Source organism: Oncorhynchus mykiss, chromosome 5, assembly GCF_013265735.2.
Source record: "Oncorhynchus mykiss isolate Arlee chromosome 5, USDA_OmykA_1.1, whole genome shotgun sequence".
NCBI classification, from domain to species: Eukaryota; Metazoa; Chordata; class Actinopteri; order Salmoniformes; family Salmonidae; genus Oncorhynchus; species Oncorhynchus mykiss.
The window spans coordinates 98102140-98120711 of record NC_048569.1 but is presented as its reverse complement, the minus strand read 5'-3'; the positions used below and the strand labels follow the sequence as shown (position 1 = coordinate 98120711).

At 49.5% G+C, this 18572-nt stretch overlaps 1 protein-coding gene across 9 annotated transcripts in view; it reads right to left on the bottom strand.

Annotated features, from left to right (window-relative positions):
* herc2 (HECT and RLD domain containing E3 ubiquitin protein ligase 2) overlaps nt 1-18572 on the bottom strand; it is a 251465-nt gene that overhangs the window by 128178 nt on the left and 104715 nt on the right. For 8 of the 9 annotated variants that reach the window (XM_036978973.1, XM_036978974.1, XM_036978975.1 and 5 more), the window contains 9 exons: nt 16391-16573; nt 15562-15746; nt 12188-12335; nt 10592-10788; nt 9501-9731; nt 8902-9040; nt 6205-6351; nt 5618-5760; nt 1963-2227 (listed from right to left, as the gene is read on the bottom strand). In XM_036978973.1, coding sequence (XP_036834868.1) covers nt 1963-2227; nt 5618-5760; nt 6205-6351; nt 8902-9040; nt 9501-9731; nt 10592-10788; nt 12188-12335; nt 15562-15746; nt 16391-16573 — 1638 coding nt within the window. The remainder of the gene's footprint in view (nt 1-1962; nt 2228-5617; nt 5761-6204; nt 6352-8901; nt 9041-9500; nt 9732-10591; nt 10789-12187; nt 12336-15561; nt 15747-16390; nt 16574-18572) is intronic. The other variant, XM_036978977.1, reaches the window with a different exon arrangement.

Below are 18572 nucleotides of genomic sequence, written 5' to 3'. Positions count from 1 at the left end.
CACACCATCACAATACTGTTGGAGCTCACTGTATACACACCATCACAATACTGTTGGAGCTGGCTGTATACACACCATCACAATACTGTTGGAGCTCACTGTATACACACCATCACAATACTGTTGGAGCTCACTGTATACACACCATCACAATACTGTTGGAGCTCACTGTATACACACCATCACAATACTGTTGGAGCTCACTGTATACACACCATCACAATACTGTTGGAGCTCACTGTATACACACCATCACAATACTATTGGAGCTCACTGTATACACACCATCACAATACTGTTGGAGCTCACTGTATACACACCATCACAATACTGTTGGAGCTCACTGTATACACACCATCACAATACTGTTGGAGCTCACTGTATACACACCATTACAATACTGTTGGAGCTCACTGCATACACACCATCACAATACTGTTGGAGCTCACTGTACACACACCATCACAATACTGTTGGAGCTCACTGTACACACACCATCACAATACTGTTGGAGCTCACTGTATACACACCATTACAATACTGTTGGAGCTCACTGTACACACACCATCACAATACTGTTGGAGCTCACTGTATACACACCATCACAATACTGTTGGAGCTCACTGTATACACACCATCACAATACTGTTGGAGCTCACTGTACACACATCATTATCATTACAATACTGTTGGAGCTCACTGTATACACACCATCACAATAAGGTTGGAGCTCACTGTATACACACCATCACAATACTGTTGGAGCTCACTGTATACACACCATCACAATACTGTTGGAGCTCACTGTATACACACCATCACAATACTGTTGGAGCTCACTGTATACACACCATCACAATACCGTTGGAGCTCACTGTATACACACCATCACAATACTGTTGGAACTCACTGTATACACACCATCACAATACTGTTGGAGCTCACTGTATACACACCATCACAATACTGTTGGAGCTCACTGTATACACACCATCACAATACTGTTGGAGCTCACTGTATACACACCATCACAATACTGTTGGAGCTCACTGTATACACACCATCACAATACTGTTGGAGCTCACTGTATACACACCATCACAATACTGTTGGAGCTCACTGTATACACACCATCACAATACTGTTGGAGCTCACTGTATACACACCATCACAATACTGTTGGAGCTCACTGTATACACACCATCACAATACTGTTGGAGCTCACTGTATACACACCATCACAATACTGTTGGAGCTCACTGTATACACACCATCACAATACTGTTGGAGCTCACTGTATACACACCATCACAATACTGTTGGAGCTCACTGTATACACACCATCACAATAAGGTTGGAGCTCACTGTATACACACCATCACAATAAGGTTGGAGCTCACTGTATACACACCATCACAATACTGTTGGAGCTCACTGTACACACACCATCACAATACTGTTGGAACTCACTGTATACCCACCATCACAATACTGTTGGAGCTCACTGTATACACACCATCACAATACTGTTGGAGCTCACTGTATACACACCATCACAATACTGTTGGAGCTCACTGTATACACACCATCACAATACTGTTGGAGCTCACTGTATACACACCATCACAATACTGTTGGAGCTCACTGTATACACACCATCACAATAAGGTTGGAGCTCACTGTATACACACCATCACAATACTGTTGGAGCTCATTGTATACCCACCATCACAATACTGTTGGAGCTCACTGTATACACACCATCACAATACTGTTGGAGCTCACTGTATACACACCATTACAATACTGTTGGAGCTCACTGTATACACACCATCACAATACTGTTGGAGCTCACTGTATACACACCATCACAATACTGTTGGAGCTCACTGTATACACACCATCACAATACTGTTGGAGCTCACTGTATACACACCATCACACACATATGTTAAACAGTACCTGGTACACCAGAGGAGCTGCCGGTCCCAGACAGAGACTTGAGGGAAAACTCGATATTGTTCCTATGGAAACCCATTTCCATCAGCTGTAGTACAATAGGCAGCGGGGGGACAGGAGAGGCCTTCTGCTTCTTCTGTTTAGGGACCTTGACGTGCTGCACGGTGACAGGGGTAGTGGCCTCACTGGAGCTACTGCTCTCAAACAGGGGGGAGGAGGGGTGGGTGGATTCCACGGCCAGGTACTGACACACTGCCAGGGCTGCAGTCTAGAGGGACAGAAACAACATCAGTACTGACACACTGCAGTCTAGAGGGACAAAAACAGCATCAGTACTGACACACTGCAGTCTAGAGGGATAGAAACAACATCAGTACTGACACACTGCAGTCTAGAGGGACAGAAACAACATCAGTACTGACACACTGTAGTCTAGAGGGATAGAAACAACATCAGTACTGACACACTGCAGTCTAGAGGGACAGAAACAACATCAGTACTGACACACTGTAGTCTAGAGGGATAGAAACAACATCAGTACTGACACACTGCAGTCTAGAGGGATAGAAACAACATCAGTACTGACACACTGTAATCTAGAGGGGCAGAAACAACATCAGTACTGACACACTGTAGTCTAGAGGGACAGAAACAACATCAGTACTGACACACTGTAGTCTAGAGGGACATAAACAACATCAGTACTGACACACTGTAGTCTAGAGGGACATAAACAACATCAGTACTGACACACTACTAGGGCTGCAGTCTAGAGGGATAGAAACAACATCAGTACTGACACACTGTAGTCTAGAGGGACAGAAACAACATCAGTACTGACACACTGCAGTCTAGAAGGATAGAAACAACATCAGTACTGACACACTGTAGTCTAGAGGGACAGAAACAACATCAGTACTGACACACTGCAGTCTAGAGGGATAGAAACAACATCAGTACTGACACACTGTAATCTAGAGGGGCAGAAACAACATCAGTACTGACACACTGTAGTCTAGAGGGATAGAAACAACATCAGTACTGACACACTGTAATCTAGAGGGACAAAAACAACATCAGTACTGACACACTGTAGTCTAGAGGGATAGAAACAACATCAGTACTGACACACTGTAGTCTAGAGGGACAGAAACAACATCAGTACTGACACACTGCAGTCTAGAGGGACAGAAACAACATCAGTACTGACACACTGCAGTCTAGAGGGACAGAAACAACATCAGTACTGACACACTGCAGTCTAGAGGGACAGAAACAACATCAGTACTGACACACTGCAGTCTAGAGGGACAAAAACAGCATCAGTACTGACACACTGCAGTCTAGAGGGATAGAAACAACATCAGTACTGACACACTGCAGTCTAGAGGGACAGAAACAACATCAGTACTGACACACTGTAGTCTAGAGGGATAGAAACAACATCAGTACTGACACACTGCAGTCTAGAGGGATAGAAACAACATCAGTACTGACACACTGTAGTCTAGAGGGATAGAAACAACATCAGTACTGACACACTGTAGTCTAGAGGGACAGAAACAACATCAGTACTGACACACTGTAGTCTAGAGGGACATAAACAACATCAGTACTGACACACTGTAGTCTAGAGGGACATAAACAACATCAGTACTGACACACTACTAGGGCTGCAGTCTAGAGGGATAGAAACAACATCAGTACTGACACACTGTAGTCTAGAGGGACAGAAACAACATCAGTACTGACACACTGCAGTCTAGAAGGATAGAAACAACATCAGTACTGACACACTGTAGTCTAGAGGGACAGAAACAACATCAGTACTGACACACTGCAGTCTAGAGGGATAGAAACAACATCAGTACTGACACACTGTAATCTAGAGGGGCAGAAACAACATCAGTACTGACACACTGTAGTCTAGAGGGATAGAAACAACATCAGTACTGACACACTGTAATCTAGAGGGACAAAAACAACATCAGTACTGACACACTGTAGTCTAGAGGGATAGAAACAACATCAGTACTGACACACTGTAGTCTAGAGGGACAGAAACAACATCAGTACTGACACACTGCAGTCTAGAGGGACAGAAACAACATCAGTACTGACACACTGCAGTCTAGAGGGACAGAAACAACATCAGTACTGACACACTGCAGTCTAGAGGGACAGAAACAACATCAGTACTGACACACTGTAGTCTAGAGGGACAGAAACAACATCAGTACTGACACACTGTAGTCTAGAGGGACAGAAACAACATCAGTACTGAAATAATTAGAAGGAAAACCTTTTGATGTCTCCAGATTGACTTTAGAGGCAGTATAACATTAGCTAGCTAGCTAAGATGGAGGGGAGACCACCAGATTTGAGCTAGCCAATGTTGGCATTGATAGCTATTTTGGACTAACTTTGCTGGCTAATGACACCATTGCCATCTGTCTAATACATTTGACAACATGATGACGATGTGTCGTGGAAGATTCAGAATTTGTTGGTAACATATGTAAGATGTTTTATATTCATCAAATGTGTGTAAGTTACTTCTCATCAGAATGGTATTTTTGTATAATACTGTGGCGAGGTTGCAGTATCTATTCTATGTCAAGACTAAGTTGCATGGGCCGCAGAGAGGGGAGAGGTCAAAGTGTCATCATGTGTAAACATATCTTTTGCTCCACAATGTCTGTGTGATCTTGTCCAGGATTGGTTGTATTTAGAATTGGTTGTATCTAAATGACAATTTGATATATGCCTGTTGATATGGAGGATTGGTTTATGGTTCTGGGGTTTGAGAAAGGAGACAAAACTGAACGATGAATTGTGCCGATGCTGTCTTATCCTGTGTATCTTTGCTATAAAGGATCCCATTTTGCCGTTGTGTGGGGACTCTCAACTTTTCATTAGAGATACTGAACTGTTGAAAGTCAAAAGGCTATTGAAATGTGGAAGGGGGCTCTCAGAGAATTCATTGAGAGACACTGAGTTACCTGAGAGTCACCGGATTGTGATAGAGCTGATATAATTAAAGATGTACTTTGATAACTAACTCTGACTTGTGTGTTGTTTGCTCCCATGATTTGGTAAATAGAGGACATTTCCACGACAGATGACAGTTGTTTCTTACTAAATATTTTTCTACTTGAGCCATGACAGTGTATTCCCAAGTCCCTAAAGGGTCATTTAGATGACACAGCCATTAGCCCCCGGTACCGAGCCATTAGCCCCCGGTACCAAGCCATTAGCCCCCGGTACCAAGCCATTAGCCCCCGGTACCAAGCCATTAGCCCCCGGTACCAAGCCATTAAGGTACCAAGCCATTAGCCCCCGGTACCAAGCCATTAGCCCCCGGTACCAAGCCATTAGCCCCCGTACCAAGTCATTAGCCCCCGGTACCAAGCCATTAGCCCCCGGTACCAAGCCATTAGCCCCCGGTACCAAGCCATTAGCCCCCGGTACCAAGCCATTAGCCCCCGGTACCAAGCCATTAGCCCCCGGTACCAAGCCATTAGCCCCCGGTACCAAGCCATTAGCCCCCGGTACCAAGCCATTAGCCCCCGTTCCACTTTTGACTTTTAATTTATTGTATTTTGCCAAAAAACTGGAAATTACTGCCTAACGGAAACGCAGGTGTGCCTGTGCTTACCTCCAGTTCCTGCCTGTTGAAGATGGCCTTGATAGGTGAGGGCTGTGTGGCTGCAGAAAGGAGCTGCTGGAGGAGGATAAGGGGAGGCAGGGGACCCTCAGGAGACAGGTCACCCACGTCTGGAGACACAGCAGTAGGCTCCTCTGTAAGGAGAGGGAGGAGCATAAGGGGAGGCAGGGGACCCTCAGGAGACAGGTCACCCATGTCTAGAGACACAGCCATAGGCTCCTCTGTAAGGACAGGGAGGAGGATAAGGAGAGGGAAGAGGATAAGGGGGACAGGGGACAGGTCACCCACGTCTGGAGACATAGCCGTAGGCTCCTCTGTAAGGAGAGGAGAGGGCCCTCAGGTCACCCAATAAATATCTACAATGTCAACCATTCAATAGACACTTTCTCCAAGTTGTCATTATATCCACCCACAAGGGGACCAGACTTGCGCTGCTAGGGTTAGATCTGACCTGGAATCAGTGCTTACCACTGGGGTTGGGTAGGAGGTTGAGTACTTGATCTGACCCGGAATCAGTGCTAATCACCGGGGTTGGGTAGGAGGTCTAGTAGTAGATCTGACCTGGAATCAGTGCTTACCTCCGGAGTTGGGTGGGAGATCCAGCACGGCAGCCTGTGAGAGGATCTGTCGTAGTTTGTCCTGGTGTGAGAGGAGGGTCCTGGCTGCCTTCAGGATGTACAGTCTCAGCTGCTGGCACCGCAAGAGGCCAACATCGACCTGGTCAGCTAGATGACAACCACACACAGTTACACCCGGACTGTCACAAACACATACTGAACAGACAGACTTCTACTGTGTGAAATAGAGTTAGGATGAGAGACTAACAGGAGGTTGAGTCAGGTTAGCCCGGGTTAGTGAGGCATAAAGAACCATTCAACAGGAACCCACCACATCATGTACCACAGCACTAAGCAGAACACGGCCAGAAAGACCACAGGAACCCACCACATCATGTACCACAGCACTAAGCAGAACACGGCCAGAAAGACAACAGGAACACACCACATAATGTACCACAGCACTAAGCAGAACACGGCCAGAAAGACCACAGGAACACACCACATCCTGTACCACAGCACTAAGCAGAACACGGCCAGAAAGGCAACAGGAACCCACCACATCATGTACCACAGCGCTAAGCAGAACACGGCCAGAAGGGCAACAGGAACCCACCACATCATGTACCACAGCACTAAGCAGAACACGGCCAGAAAGACAACAGGAACCCACCACATCATGTACCACAGCACTAAGCAGAACACGGCCAGAAAGGCAACAGGAACCCACCACATAATGTACCACAGCACTAAGCAGAACACGGCCAGAAGGGCAACAGGAACCCACCACATCATGTACCACAGCACTAAGCAGAACACGGCCAGAAGGGCAACAGGAACCCACCACATCATGTACCACAGCACTAAGCAGAACACGGCCAGAAGGGAAACAGGAACGTCACCACATCATGTACCACAGCACTAAGCAGAACACGGCCAGAAGGGAAACAGGAACGTCACCACATCATGTACCACAGCACTAAGCAGAACACGGCCAGAAGGGAAACCAGGAACCCACCACATCATGTACCACAGCACTAAGCAGAACACGGCCAGAAGGGCAACAGGAACCCACCACATCATGTACCACAGCACTAAGCAGAACACGGCCAGAAGGGAAACCAGGAACCCACCACATCATGTACCACAGCACTAAGCAGAACACGGCCAGAAAGGCAACAGGAACCCACCATATCGTAGTACGGTAACCTACGGTAACGTCAGTACGGTAACGTCAGTACGGTAACCAACGGTAACGTCAGTACGGTAACCAACGGTAACGTCAGTACGGTAACCAACGGTAACGTTAGTACGGTAACGTCAATACGGTAACCAACGGTAACGTCAGTACGGTAACGTCAGTACAGTAACCAACGGTAACGTCAGTACGGTAACGTCAGTACGGTAGCCTACGGTAACGTCAGTACGGTAACCTACGGTAACGTCAGTACGGTAGCCTACGGTAACGTCAGTACGGTAACGTCAGTACGGTAACGTCAGTACGGTAACGTCAGTACGGAAACCAACGGTAACGTCAGTACGGCAACCTACGGTAATGTCAGTACGGCAACCTACGGTAACGTCAGTACGGTAACATCAGTACAGTAACGTCAGTACGGTAACATCAGTACAGTAACGTCAGTACAGTAACCTACGGTAACATCAGTACAGTAACCTACGGTAACATCAGTACAGCAACCTACGGTAACGTCAGTACGGTAACATCAGTACAGTAACGTCAGTACAGTAACCTACGGTAATGTCAGTACGGCAACCTACGGTAACGTCAGTACGGCAACCTACGGTAACGTCAGTACGGTAACATCAGTACAGTAACGTCAGTACGGTAACCTACGGTAACATCAGTACGGCAACCTACGGTAACGCCAGCACGGTAACCTACGGTAACGTCAGCACGGTAACCTACGGTAACGTCAGCACGGTAACTTACGGTAACATCAGCAAGGTAACCTACGGTAACGTCAGTACAGTAACCTAAGGTAACGTCAGCACAGTACCCTACGGTAACATCAGCAAAGTAACCTACGGTAACGCCAGCACGGTAACCTACGGTAACGTCAGCACGGTAACCTACGGTAACGTCAGCACGGTAACCTACGGTAACGTCAGCACGGTACGCCAGCACGGTAACCTACGGTAACGCCAGCACGGTAACCTACGGTAACGTCAGCACGGTAACCTACGGTAACGTCAGCACGGTAACCTACGGTAACGTCAGCACGGTAACCTACGGTAACGTCAGCACGGTAACCTACGGTAACGTCAGCACGGTAACCTATGGTAACGTCAGCACGGTAACCTATGGTAACGTCAGCACGGTAACCTACGGTAACGTCAGCACGGTAACCTACGGTAACGTCAGCACGGTACGCCAGCACGGTAACCTACGGTAACGTCAGCACGGTAACCTACGGTAACGTCAGCACGGTACGCCAGCACGGTAACCTACGGTAACGTCAGCACGGTAACCTACGGTAACGTCAGCACGGTAACCTACGATAACGTCAGCACGGTAACCTACGGTAACATCAGCACGGTAACCTACGGTAACGTCAGCACGGTACGCCAGCACGGTAACCTACGGTAACGCCAGCTTTGTGACTCGGTGATTCAGAGTTAACTACCACAGTTTGTGACTCAGTGATTCAGAGAGTTAACAACCAAAGTTTGTGACTCAGACAGTGATTCTGTGGATACCTGTGAGTCCGCGGCTGAGAGACTTCTTCAGGCGGTGTTTCTCCAGCTTGCTGCCGGCCAGGTTAACCAGTTGAGCCCAGACAACCAACATGGAGTCAGAGAAGGGAAGGTTCTGAACACTGAACGATACGACTGGTAGCTGGAGGACAGACACAGGGTTATTACAACAAGACCTGGAGATAATGGTGTGTGTGTGGTGGACGTGTTGAACCAATTCTTGTGGGGACTAGAAGTCCCTACGAGGTCTAATGCTATTTCTAGGCGGTTTAGGTTTAAGGTTAGAATTACGTTAAGGGTTAGGAGCTAGGGTTGGGTTTAAGGTTAGACTTTCAGGTTAAGGTTAGGATTAGGGTATGGGTTAGGAGCTAGGGTTGGGTTTAAGGTTAGACTTTCAGGTTAAGGTTAGGATTAGGGTACGGGTTAGGAGCTAGGGTTGGGTTTAAGGTTAGACTTTCAGGTTAAGGTTAGGATTAGGGTACGGGTTAGGAGCTAGGGTTATGTTCAGGGAAAATAGGATTTTGAATGGGACTGAATTGTGTGTCCCCACAAGGTTAGCTGTACAAGACTGTGTGTGTGTGTGTGAACAGCAAAACACCTACTGGTTTGAGTTGGCTGAGCAGGCAGACCCGACATGTCCTCATCTCATGAAACTGCACTGTGATTCGTCCTTTAGGTGTGATGCGTGTGACCGTTCCCTCTCCATACTCCTCATGGATGACCTGTCCACCCAGCCTCAGCCTCCCGTCGATGCCCCCGATCACAGCCAGCACGGCCATCAGACTACCCACCCTGGGGCCCTCCGAGTCAGGAAAGTACTCCTCCAGGAGAGTCTAGGGACAGAGAGAGAGACAGAGAGAGGGACAGAGAGAGGGACAGAGAGAGAGGGACAGAGAGAGAGGGACAGAGAGAGAGGGACAGAGAGAGGGACAGAGAGAGAGGGACAGAGAGAGGGACAGAGAGAGGGACAGAGAGAGAGGGACAGAGAGAGGGACAGAGAGAGGGACAGAGAGAGGGACAGAGAGAGAGGGACAGAGAGAGGGACAGAGAGAGGGACAGAGAGAGGGACAGAGAGAGGGACAGAGAGAGGGACAGAGAGAGGGACAGAGAGAGAAAGAGAGAGAGAGAGAGAGAGAGAGAGAGAGAGAGAGAGACAGACAGACAGACAGGGACAGAGAGAGGGACAGAGAGAGGGACATAGAGAGGGACAGAGAGAGAGAGAGAGAGAGAGAGAGAGAGAGAGAGAGAGAGAGAGAGAGAGAGAGAGAGAGAGAGAGACAGAGACAGAGAGAGACAGACATACAGACAGGGACAGAGAGAGAGGGACAGAGAGAGGGACAGAGAGAGGGACAGAGAGAGGGACAGAGAGAGAGAGAACATTTATACGGTGATAATTTCTACGATGCAGGTGTTTTCATAAAGAAGAGTAAAGTCCACATGAGGATGGACGTTAGAACCCTGCCATAAGGGTCGTGAAGAGTTATACAACAGTGAGATTGGGAAACTCAAGTTGATCCTGAGGGCGAAATCTCTCTTGAACACACACTAAGCGCTGCTACTCCCACATGAAGTCATCATCACATCATAACTATAAAAAGCCTTTTCAGTTGCAGATTCTCCGTTGAAAGAGCTTTTTAGTCCAGGACTTAGTGTGTGTCTGGGAAACGGGCCCATAGCAGTAAAACGTGAGTACCATGTCAGAGTGTCGTCCGGCCATCACATCTCCTATACAGCTGAGTTGACAGTTGATATAGTCGTTGAGCAGAGCGTTCCATTGGCCCAGGGAGTGCAGCGTGCGCAGCACAGCAACTATCTCCTCAGCCAGTGTACTGCTGTGACTGGCTGTCAGAGAGGCCTGGGGTCGGGACTTCCTGCGTCTCAGAGAGCCCTCTGTGACAGGGACAGGAAGACATGTTATGACAGAGAACAGACAGAAGAAAGCAGATGAAGTTACTCTGAGGGAACGTTCTGCGTGAATACAGTGCTGCTCTTGGTCTTGTACATGGAGGATATTATTGGTCTTTCATGCCTTCGTTTGTCCTGAGGGGGTTCATGAAGTTGTATTAAACCTTAACATATCTCTGAGCAGTAGACAACCCAGGAAACCAAAGAGTTTAGGATCAGGGTGAGGGGTTAGGGGTCACGGATGAGGGTACATACCTCTGAGCAGGGACAGGTCAGAAGAACGAAGTAGACAACCCAGGAAACCAAAGAGTTTAGGATCAGGGTGAGGGGTTAGGGGTCACGGGTTAGGGTACATATCTCAGAGCAGGGGCAGGTCAGAAGAACGAAGTAGACAACCCAGGAAACCAAAGAGTTTAGGATCAGGGTGAGGGGTTAGGGGTCACGGGTTAGGGTAAATACCTCTGAGCAGGGGCAGGTCAGAAGAACGAAGTAGACAACCCAGGAAACCAAAGAGTTTAGGATCAGGGTGAGGGGTTAAGGGTCACGGGTTAGGGTACATACCTCTGAGCAGGGACAGGTCAGAAGAACGAAGTAGACAACCCAGGAAACCAAAAAGTTTAGGATCAGGGTGAGGGGTTAGGGGTCACGGGTTAGGGAGCATATCTCAGAGCAGGGGCAGGTCAGAAGAACGAAGTAGACAACCCAGGAAACCAAAGAGTTTAGGATCAGGGTGAGGGGTTAGGGGTCACGGGTTAGGGTAAATACCTCTGAGCAGGGGCAGGTCAGAAGAACGAAGTAGACAACCCAGGAAACCAAAGAGTTTAGGATCAGGGTAAAGGGTTAGGGGTCACGGATGAGGGTACATACCTCTGAGCAGGGGCAGGTCAGAGGAGCGCAGTAGACAACCCAGGAAACCAAAGAGTTTAGGATCAGGGCGAGGGGTTAGGGGTCACGGGTTAGGGTACATACCTCTGAGCAGGGGCAGGCCAGAAGAACGAAGAAGACAACCCAGGAAACCAAAGAGTTTAGGATCAGGGTGAGGGGTTAAGGGTTAAGGGTCACGGGTTAGGGTACATACCTCTGAGCAGGGGCAGGTCAGAGGAGCGCAGTAGACAACCCAGGAAACCAAAGAGTTTAGGATCAGGGTGAGGGGTTAAGGGTCACGGGTTAGGGTACATACCTCTGAGCAGGGGCAGGCCAGAAGAACGAAGAAGACAACCCAGGAAACCAAAGAGTTTAGGATCAGGGTGAGGGGTTAAGGGTCACGGGTTAGGGTACATACCTCTGAGCAGGGGCAGGTCAGAGGAGCGCAGTAGACAACCCAGGAAACCAAAGAGTTTAGGATCAGGGTGAGGGGTTAAGGGTCACGGGTTAGAGTACATACCTCTGAGCAGGGGCAGGTCAGAAGAGCAGGAGCGTAGTAGACACCCCAGGAATCCAAATAGTTTTTCCACCAGGAACTTCATGTCCTGAGATCTCTCCATCTTGTCCCAGGAGGGGAGCACGGCCTGCAGCAGACGCAGAGCCAGGATCTGGAGACAGTGAGGAGACACTCGTTACACACAGAATAATATGGACACGGGATAAGGGGAATGTCTTGTTTAGCCATCTCTATAAAGCAGACGCAGAGCCAGGACGCAGAGCCAGGACGCAGAGCCAAGATCAGTTAGACAGCTGGAGACAGGGAGGAGGAGACCGTGTAAGGGACATGCCTCTTGGCAATCTCCCTCTCTATTCAGTCCCTTCTGGAGCGTGATGGAGGCCTGTACTGTCTCTCTGGAGCGTGATGGAGGCCTGTACTGTCCCTTCTGGAGACTGATGGAGGCCTGTACTGTCTCTCTGGAGCGTGATGGAGGCCTGTACTGTCCCTTCTGGAGACTGGAGGCCTGTACTGTCTCTGGAGCCTGATGGAGGCCTGTACTGTCTCTCTGGAGCGTGATGGAGGCCTGTACTGTCTCTGGAGCGTGATGGAGGCCTGTACTGTCTCTCTGGAGCGTGATGGAGGCCTGTACTGTCTCTGGAGCCTGATGGAGGCCTGTACTGTCCCTCTAGAGCGTGATGGAGGCCTGTACTGTCTCTCTGGAGCCTGATGGAGGCCTGTACTGTCTCTGGAGCCTGATGGAGGCCTGTACTGTCTCTGGAGCCTGATGGAGGCCTGTACTGTCTCTGGAGCCTGATGGAGGCCTGTACTGTCTCTCTGGAGCGTGATGGAGGCCTGAACTGTCTCTCTGGAGCGTGATGGAGGCCTGAACTGTCTCTCTGGAGCGTGATGGAGGCCTGAACTGTCTCTCTGGAGCGTGATGGAGGCCTGAACTGTCTCTGGAGCGTGATGGAGGCCTGAACCGTCTCTGGAGCGTGATGGAGGCCTGTACCGTCTCTGGAGCGTGATGGAGGCCTGTACTGTCTCTGGAGCGTGATGGAGGCCTGTACTGTGGAGCGTGATGGAGGCCTGAACTGTCTCTCTGGAGCCTGATGAAGGCCTGTACTGTCTCTCTGGAGCCTGATGAAGGCCTGTACTGTCTCTCTGGAGCCTGATGGAGGCCTATACTGGCCCTTCTGGAGCCTGATGGGGCCTGTACTGTCTCTCTGGAGCCTGATGGAGGCCTGTACTGTCTCTCTGGAGCCTGATGGAGGCCTGTACTGTCTCTCTGGAGCCTGATGGAGGCCTGTACTGTCTCTCTGGAGCCTGATGGAGGCCTGTACTGTCTCTCTGGAGCCTGATGGAGGCCTGTACTGTCTCTCTGGAGCGTGACGGAGGCCTGTACTGTCTCTCTAGAGCGTGATGGAGGCCTGTACTGTCTCTCTAGAGCGTGATGGAGGCCTGTACTGTCCCTCTAGAGCGTGATGGAGGCCTGTACTGTCCCTCTAGAGCGTGATGGAGGCCTGTACTGTCTCTCTGGAGCATGATGGAGACCAGTACTGTCCCTCTAGAGCATGATGGAGGCCTGTACTGTCCCTCTAGAGCTTGATGGAGGCCTGTACTGTCCCTCTAGAGCATGATGGAGGCCTGTACTGTCCCTTCTGGAGCCTGATGGAGGTCTGTACTGTCTCACCTGTCACATCTGTTTGACCGGTACCAAAGGCAGAGCCTCCCCAGCACCAGCAGGACATGACCACCAGTCTTTACTGGTACCAAAGGCAGAGCTTCCCCAGCACCAGCAGGACATCACCACCAGTCTTTACTGGTACCAAAGGCAGGGCCTCCCCAGCACCAGCAGGACATCACCACCTGTCTTTACTGGTACCAAAGGCAGAGCTTCCCATGCACCAGCAGGACATCGCCACCAGTCTTTACTGGTACCAAAGGCAGAGCTGCCCCAGCACCAGCAGGACATCACCACCAGTCTTTACTGGTACCAAAGGCAGAGCTTACCCAGCACCAGCAGGACATCACCACCAGTCTTTACTGGTACCAAAGGCAGAGCTTCCCCAGCACCAGCAGGACATCACCACCAGTCTTTACTGGTACCAAAGGCAGAGCTTCCCCAGCACCAGCAGGACATCACCACCAGTCTTTACTGGTACCAAAGGCAGAGCTTCCCCAGCACTAGCAGGACATCACCACCAGTCTTTACTGGTACCAAAGACAGAGCCTCCCCAGCACCAGCAGGACATCACCACCAGTCTTTACTGGTACCAAAGGCAGAGCTTCCCCAGCACCAGCAGGACATCACCACCAGTCTTTACTGATACCAAAGGCAGAGCTTCCACAGCACCAGCAGGACATCACCACCAGTCTTTACTGGTACCAAAGGCAGAGCTTCCACAGCACCAGCAGGACATCACCACCAGTCTTTACTTGTACCAAAGGCAGAGCTTCCCCAGCACCAGCAGGACATCGCCACCAGTCTTTACTGGTACCAAAGGCAGAGCTTCCCCAGCACCAGCAGGACATCACCACCAGTCTTTACTGGTACCAAAGGCAGAGCTTCCCCAGCACCAGCAGGACATCACCACAAGTCTTTACTGGTACCAAAGGCAGAGCTTCCCCAGCACCAGCAGGACATCACCAAAGGCAGAGCTTCCCCAGCACCAGCAGGACATCACCACCAGTCTTTACTGGTACCAAAGGCAGAGCATCCCCAGCACCAGCAGGACATCACCACCAGTCTTTACTGGTACCAAAGGCAGAGCTTCCCCAGCACCAGCAGGACATCACCACCAGTCTTTACTGGTACCAAAGGCAGAGCTTCCCCAGCACCAGCAGGACATCACCACCAGTCTTTACTGGTACCAAAGGCAGAGCTTCCCCAGCACTAGCAGGACATCACCACCAGTCTTTACTGGTACCAAAGACAGAGCCTCCCCAGCACCAGCAGGACATCACCACCAGTCTTTACTGGTACCAAAGGCAGAGCTTCCCCAGCACCAGCAGGACATCACCACCAGTCTTTACTGGTACCAAAGGCAGAGCTTCCCATGCACCAGCAGGACATCGCCACCAGTCTTTACTGGTACCAAAGGCAGAGCTTCCCCAGCACCAGCAGGACATCACCACCAGTCTTTACTGGTACCAAAAGGCAGAGCTTCCCCAGCACCAGGAGGACATCACCACCAGTCTTTACTGGTACCAAAGGCAGAGCCTCCCCAGCACCAGCAGGACATCACCACCAGTCTTTACTGGTACCAAAGGCAGAGCCTCCCCAGCACCAGCAGGACATCACCACCAGTCTTTACTGGTACCAAAGGCAGAGCCTCCCCAGCACCAGCAGGACATCACCACCAGTCTTTTATTGACCAACATCAAGGTGGTCTTACCTGTCTCTGCAGAGTAACAGCATTACAGGACTGTTGTCCCTCTACGATGCGGATCAGCAGACCGATCCAGGCTGAAGTACTGAGAGAAGAACACATCTGAGGCTGGAGGGCCACGCTGCGGATGAAACCCAGAGTACACCAACTACGATGCTGCTCCCTGGACACCAGCCGGTGAGATGGACAACCTGGGGGTAGAGGTCAGAGGTCAGGACAGAGAGTACACCAACTACGATGCTGCTCCCTGGACACCAGCCGGTGAGATGGACAACCTGGGGGTAGAGGTCAGAGGTCAGGACAGAGAGTACACCAGCTACAATGCTGCTCCCTGGACACCAGCCGGTGAGATGGACAACCTGAGGGTAGAGGTCAGAGGTCAGGACAGAGAGTACACCAGCTATGATGCTGCTTCCTGGACACCAGCCGGTGAGATGGACAACCTGAGGGTAGAGGTCAGAGGTCAGGACAGAGAGTACACCAGCTACGATGCTGCTCCCTGGACACCAGCCGGTGAGATGGACAACCTGAGGGTAGAGGTCAGAGGTCAGGACAGAGAGTACACCAACTACGATGCTGCTTCCTGGATACCAGCCGGTGAGAACCTGAGGGTAGAGGTCAGAGGTCAGGACAGAGTACACCACCTACGATGCTGCTCCCTGGACACCAGCCGGTGAGAACCTGAGGGTAGAGGTCAGAGGTCAGGACAGAGTACACCAGCTACGATGCTGCTCCCTGGACACCAGCCGGTGAGAACCTGAGGGTAGAGGTCAGACAGACATTTCTCCCGGGCTGAGTGATTACATAGCCTCTTCCTTGAGATCAAGTGAGTTACCGGTCTTATCGTTGGCTCCACTCTCCACCAGCATGCGGAGAAGACCACAGAGGGTCCGTGTGGCGTCTGTCTGCATCACCTCGGAGTAGATCCCAGCAGACAGAGACAGGGTCTTCAACAGGTTCACTGTGCTGGTTAACAACATGGCTGTAGGGTGGGCACTCTTATCCAGCACCTCTCCTTCTAGTACACACACAGGAATATACATTAGAGAAAAGGTTTGTCTGACATGTTATTTCACCTTACTCTCTATACTTTCTACACACTGTGAAGCCCTTGCTTTGATCGTTGTTGATGTAGGCCTTAAGAAATCTAATTTAACTGATTTGATTGCACCAGGGGGTGTATATATATATATATATATATATATATATATATACACTGACCAGGGGGTGTGTATATATATATATATATATACTGACCAGGGGGTGTATATACATACATACACACTGACCAGGGGGTGTATATATATATATATATATACACACTGACCAGGGGGTGTATATATACACACTGACCAGGGGGTGTATATATACACTGACCAGGGGGTGTATATACACACTGACCAGGGGGTGTATATATACTGACCAGGGGGTATATATATACTGACCAGGGGGTGTATACACACACTGACCAGGGGGTATATATACACACTGACCAGGGGGTGTATATATACACTGACCAGGGGGTGTATATATACACTGACCAGGGGGTGTATATATACACTGACCAGGGGGTGTATATATACACACTGACCAGGGGGTGTATATATACACACTGACCAGGGGGTGTATATATACACACTGACCAGGGGGTGTATATATACACACTGACCAGGGGGTGTATATATACACACTGACCAGGGGGTGTATATATACACACTGACCAGGGGGTGTATATATACACACTGACCAGGGGGTGTATATATACACACTGACCAGGGGGTGTATATATACACACTGACCAGGGGGTGTATATATACACACTGACCAGGGGGTGTATATATACACACTGACCAGGGGGTGCATGTACTGACCAGGGGGTGTGGTGTCAGGAAAATAACCTCACACTCAACGTCAACAAAACAAAGGAGATGATTGTGGACTTCAGGAAACAGCAGAGGGAGCAACCCATGATCCACATCGATGGGACAGTAGTGGAGAAGGTGGAAAGTTTTAAGTTCCTCGGCGTACACATCACAGACAAACTGAAATGGTCCACCCACACAGACAGCATCGTGAAGAAGGCGCAGCAGCGCCTCTTCAACCTCAGGAGACTCAAGAAATTCGGCTTGTCACCAAAAACTTTTACAGATACACAATCGAGAGTATCCTGTCGGGCTGTATCACCGCCTGGTACGGCAACTGCTCCGCCCATAACCGTAAGGCTCTCCAGAGGGTAGTGAGGTCTGCACAACACATCACCGGGGGCAAACTACCTGCCCTCCAGGACACCTACACCACCCGATGTCACAGGAAGGCCATAAAGATCATCAAGGATAACAACCACCCGAGCCACTGCCTGTTCACCCCTCTATCATCCAGAAGGCGAGGTCAGTACAGGTGCATCAAAGCAGGGACCGAGAGACTGAAAAACAGCTTCTATCTCAAGGCCATCAGACTGTTAAACAGCCACCACTAACATTGAGTGGCTGCTGCCAACACACTGACCCAACTCCAGACACTTTAATAATGGGAATTGATGTAAAATATATCACTAGCCACTTTAAACAATGCCACTTTATATAATGTTTACATACCCTACATTACTCATCTCATATGTATATACTGGACTCTATACCATCTACTGCATCTTGCCATCTTTATGTAATGCATGTATCATTAGACACTTTAAACAATGCCACTTTTATATGTTTACATACCCTACATTACTAATCTCATATGTATGTGTATACTGTACTCTATACCATCTACTGCATCTTGCCTATGCCGTTCGACCATCACTCATCCATATATTTTTATGTACATATTCTAATGCATTCCTTTACACGTGTGTGTATAAGGCAGTTGTTGTGAAATTGTTAGGTTAGATTACTTGTTAGATATTACTGCATTGTCGGAACTAGAAGCACAAGCATTTCGCAACACTCGCATTAACATCTGCTAACCATGTGTATGTGACCAATACAATTTGATTTATACTGACCAGGGGGTGCGTATAT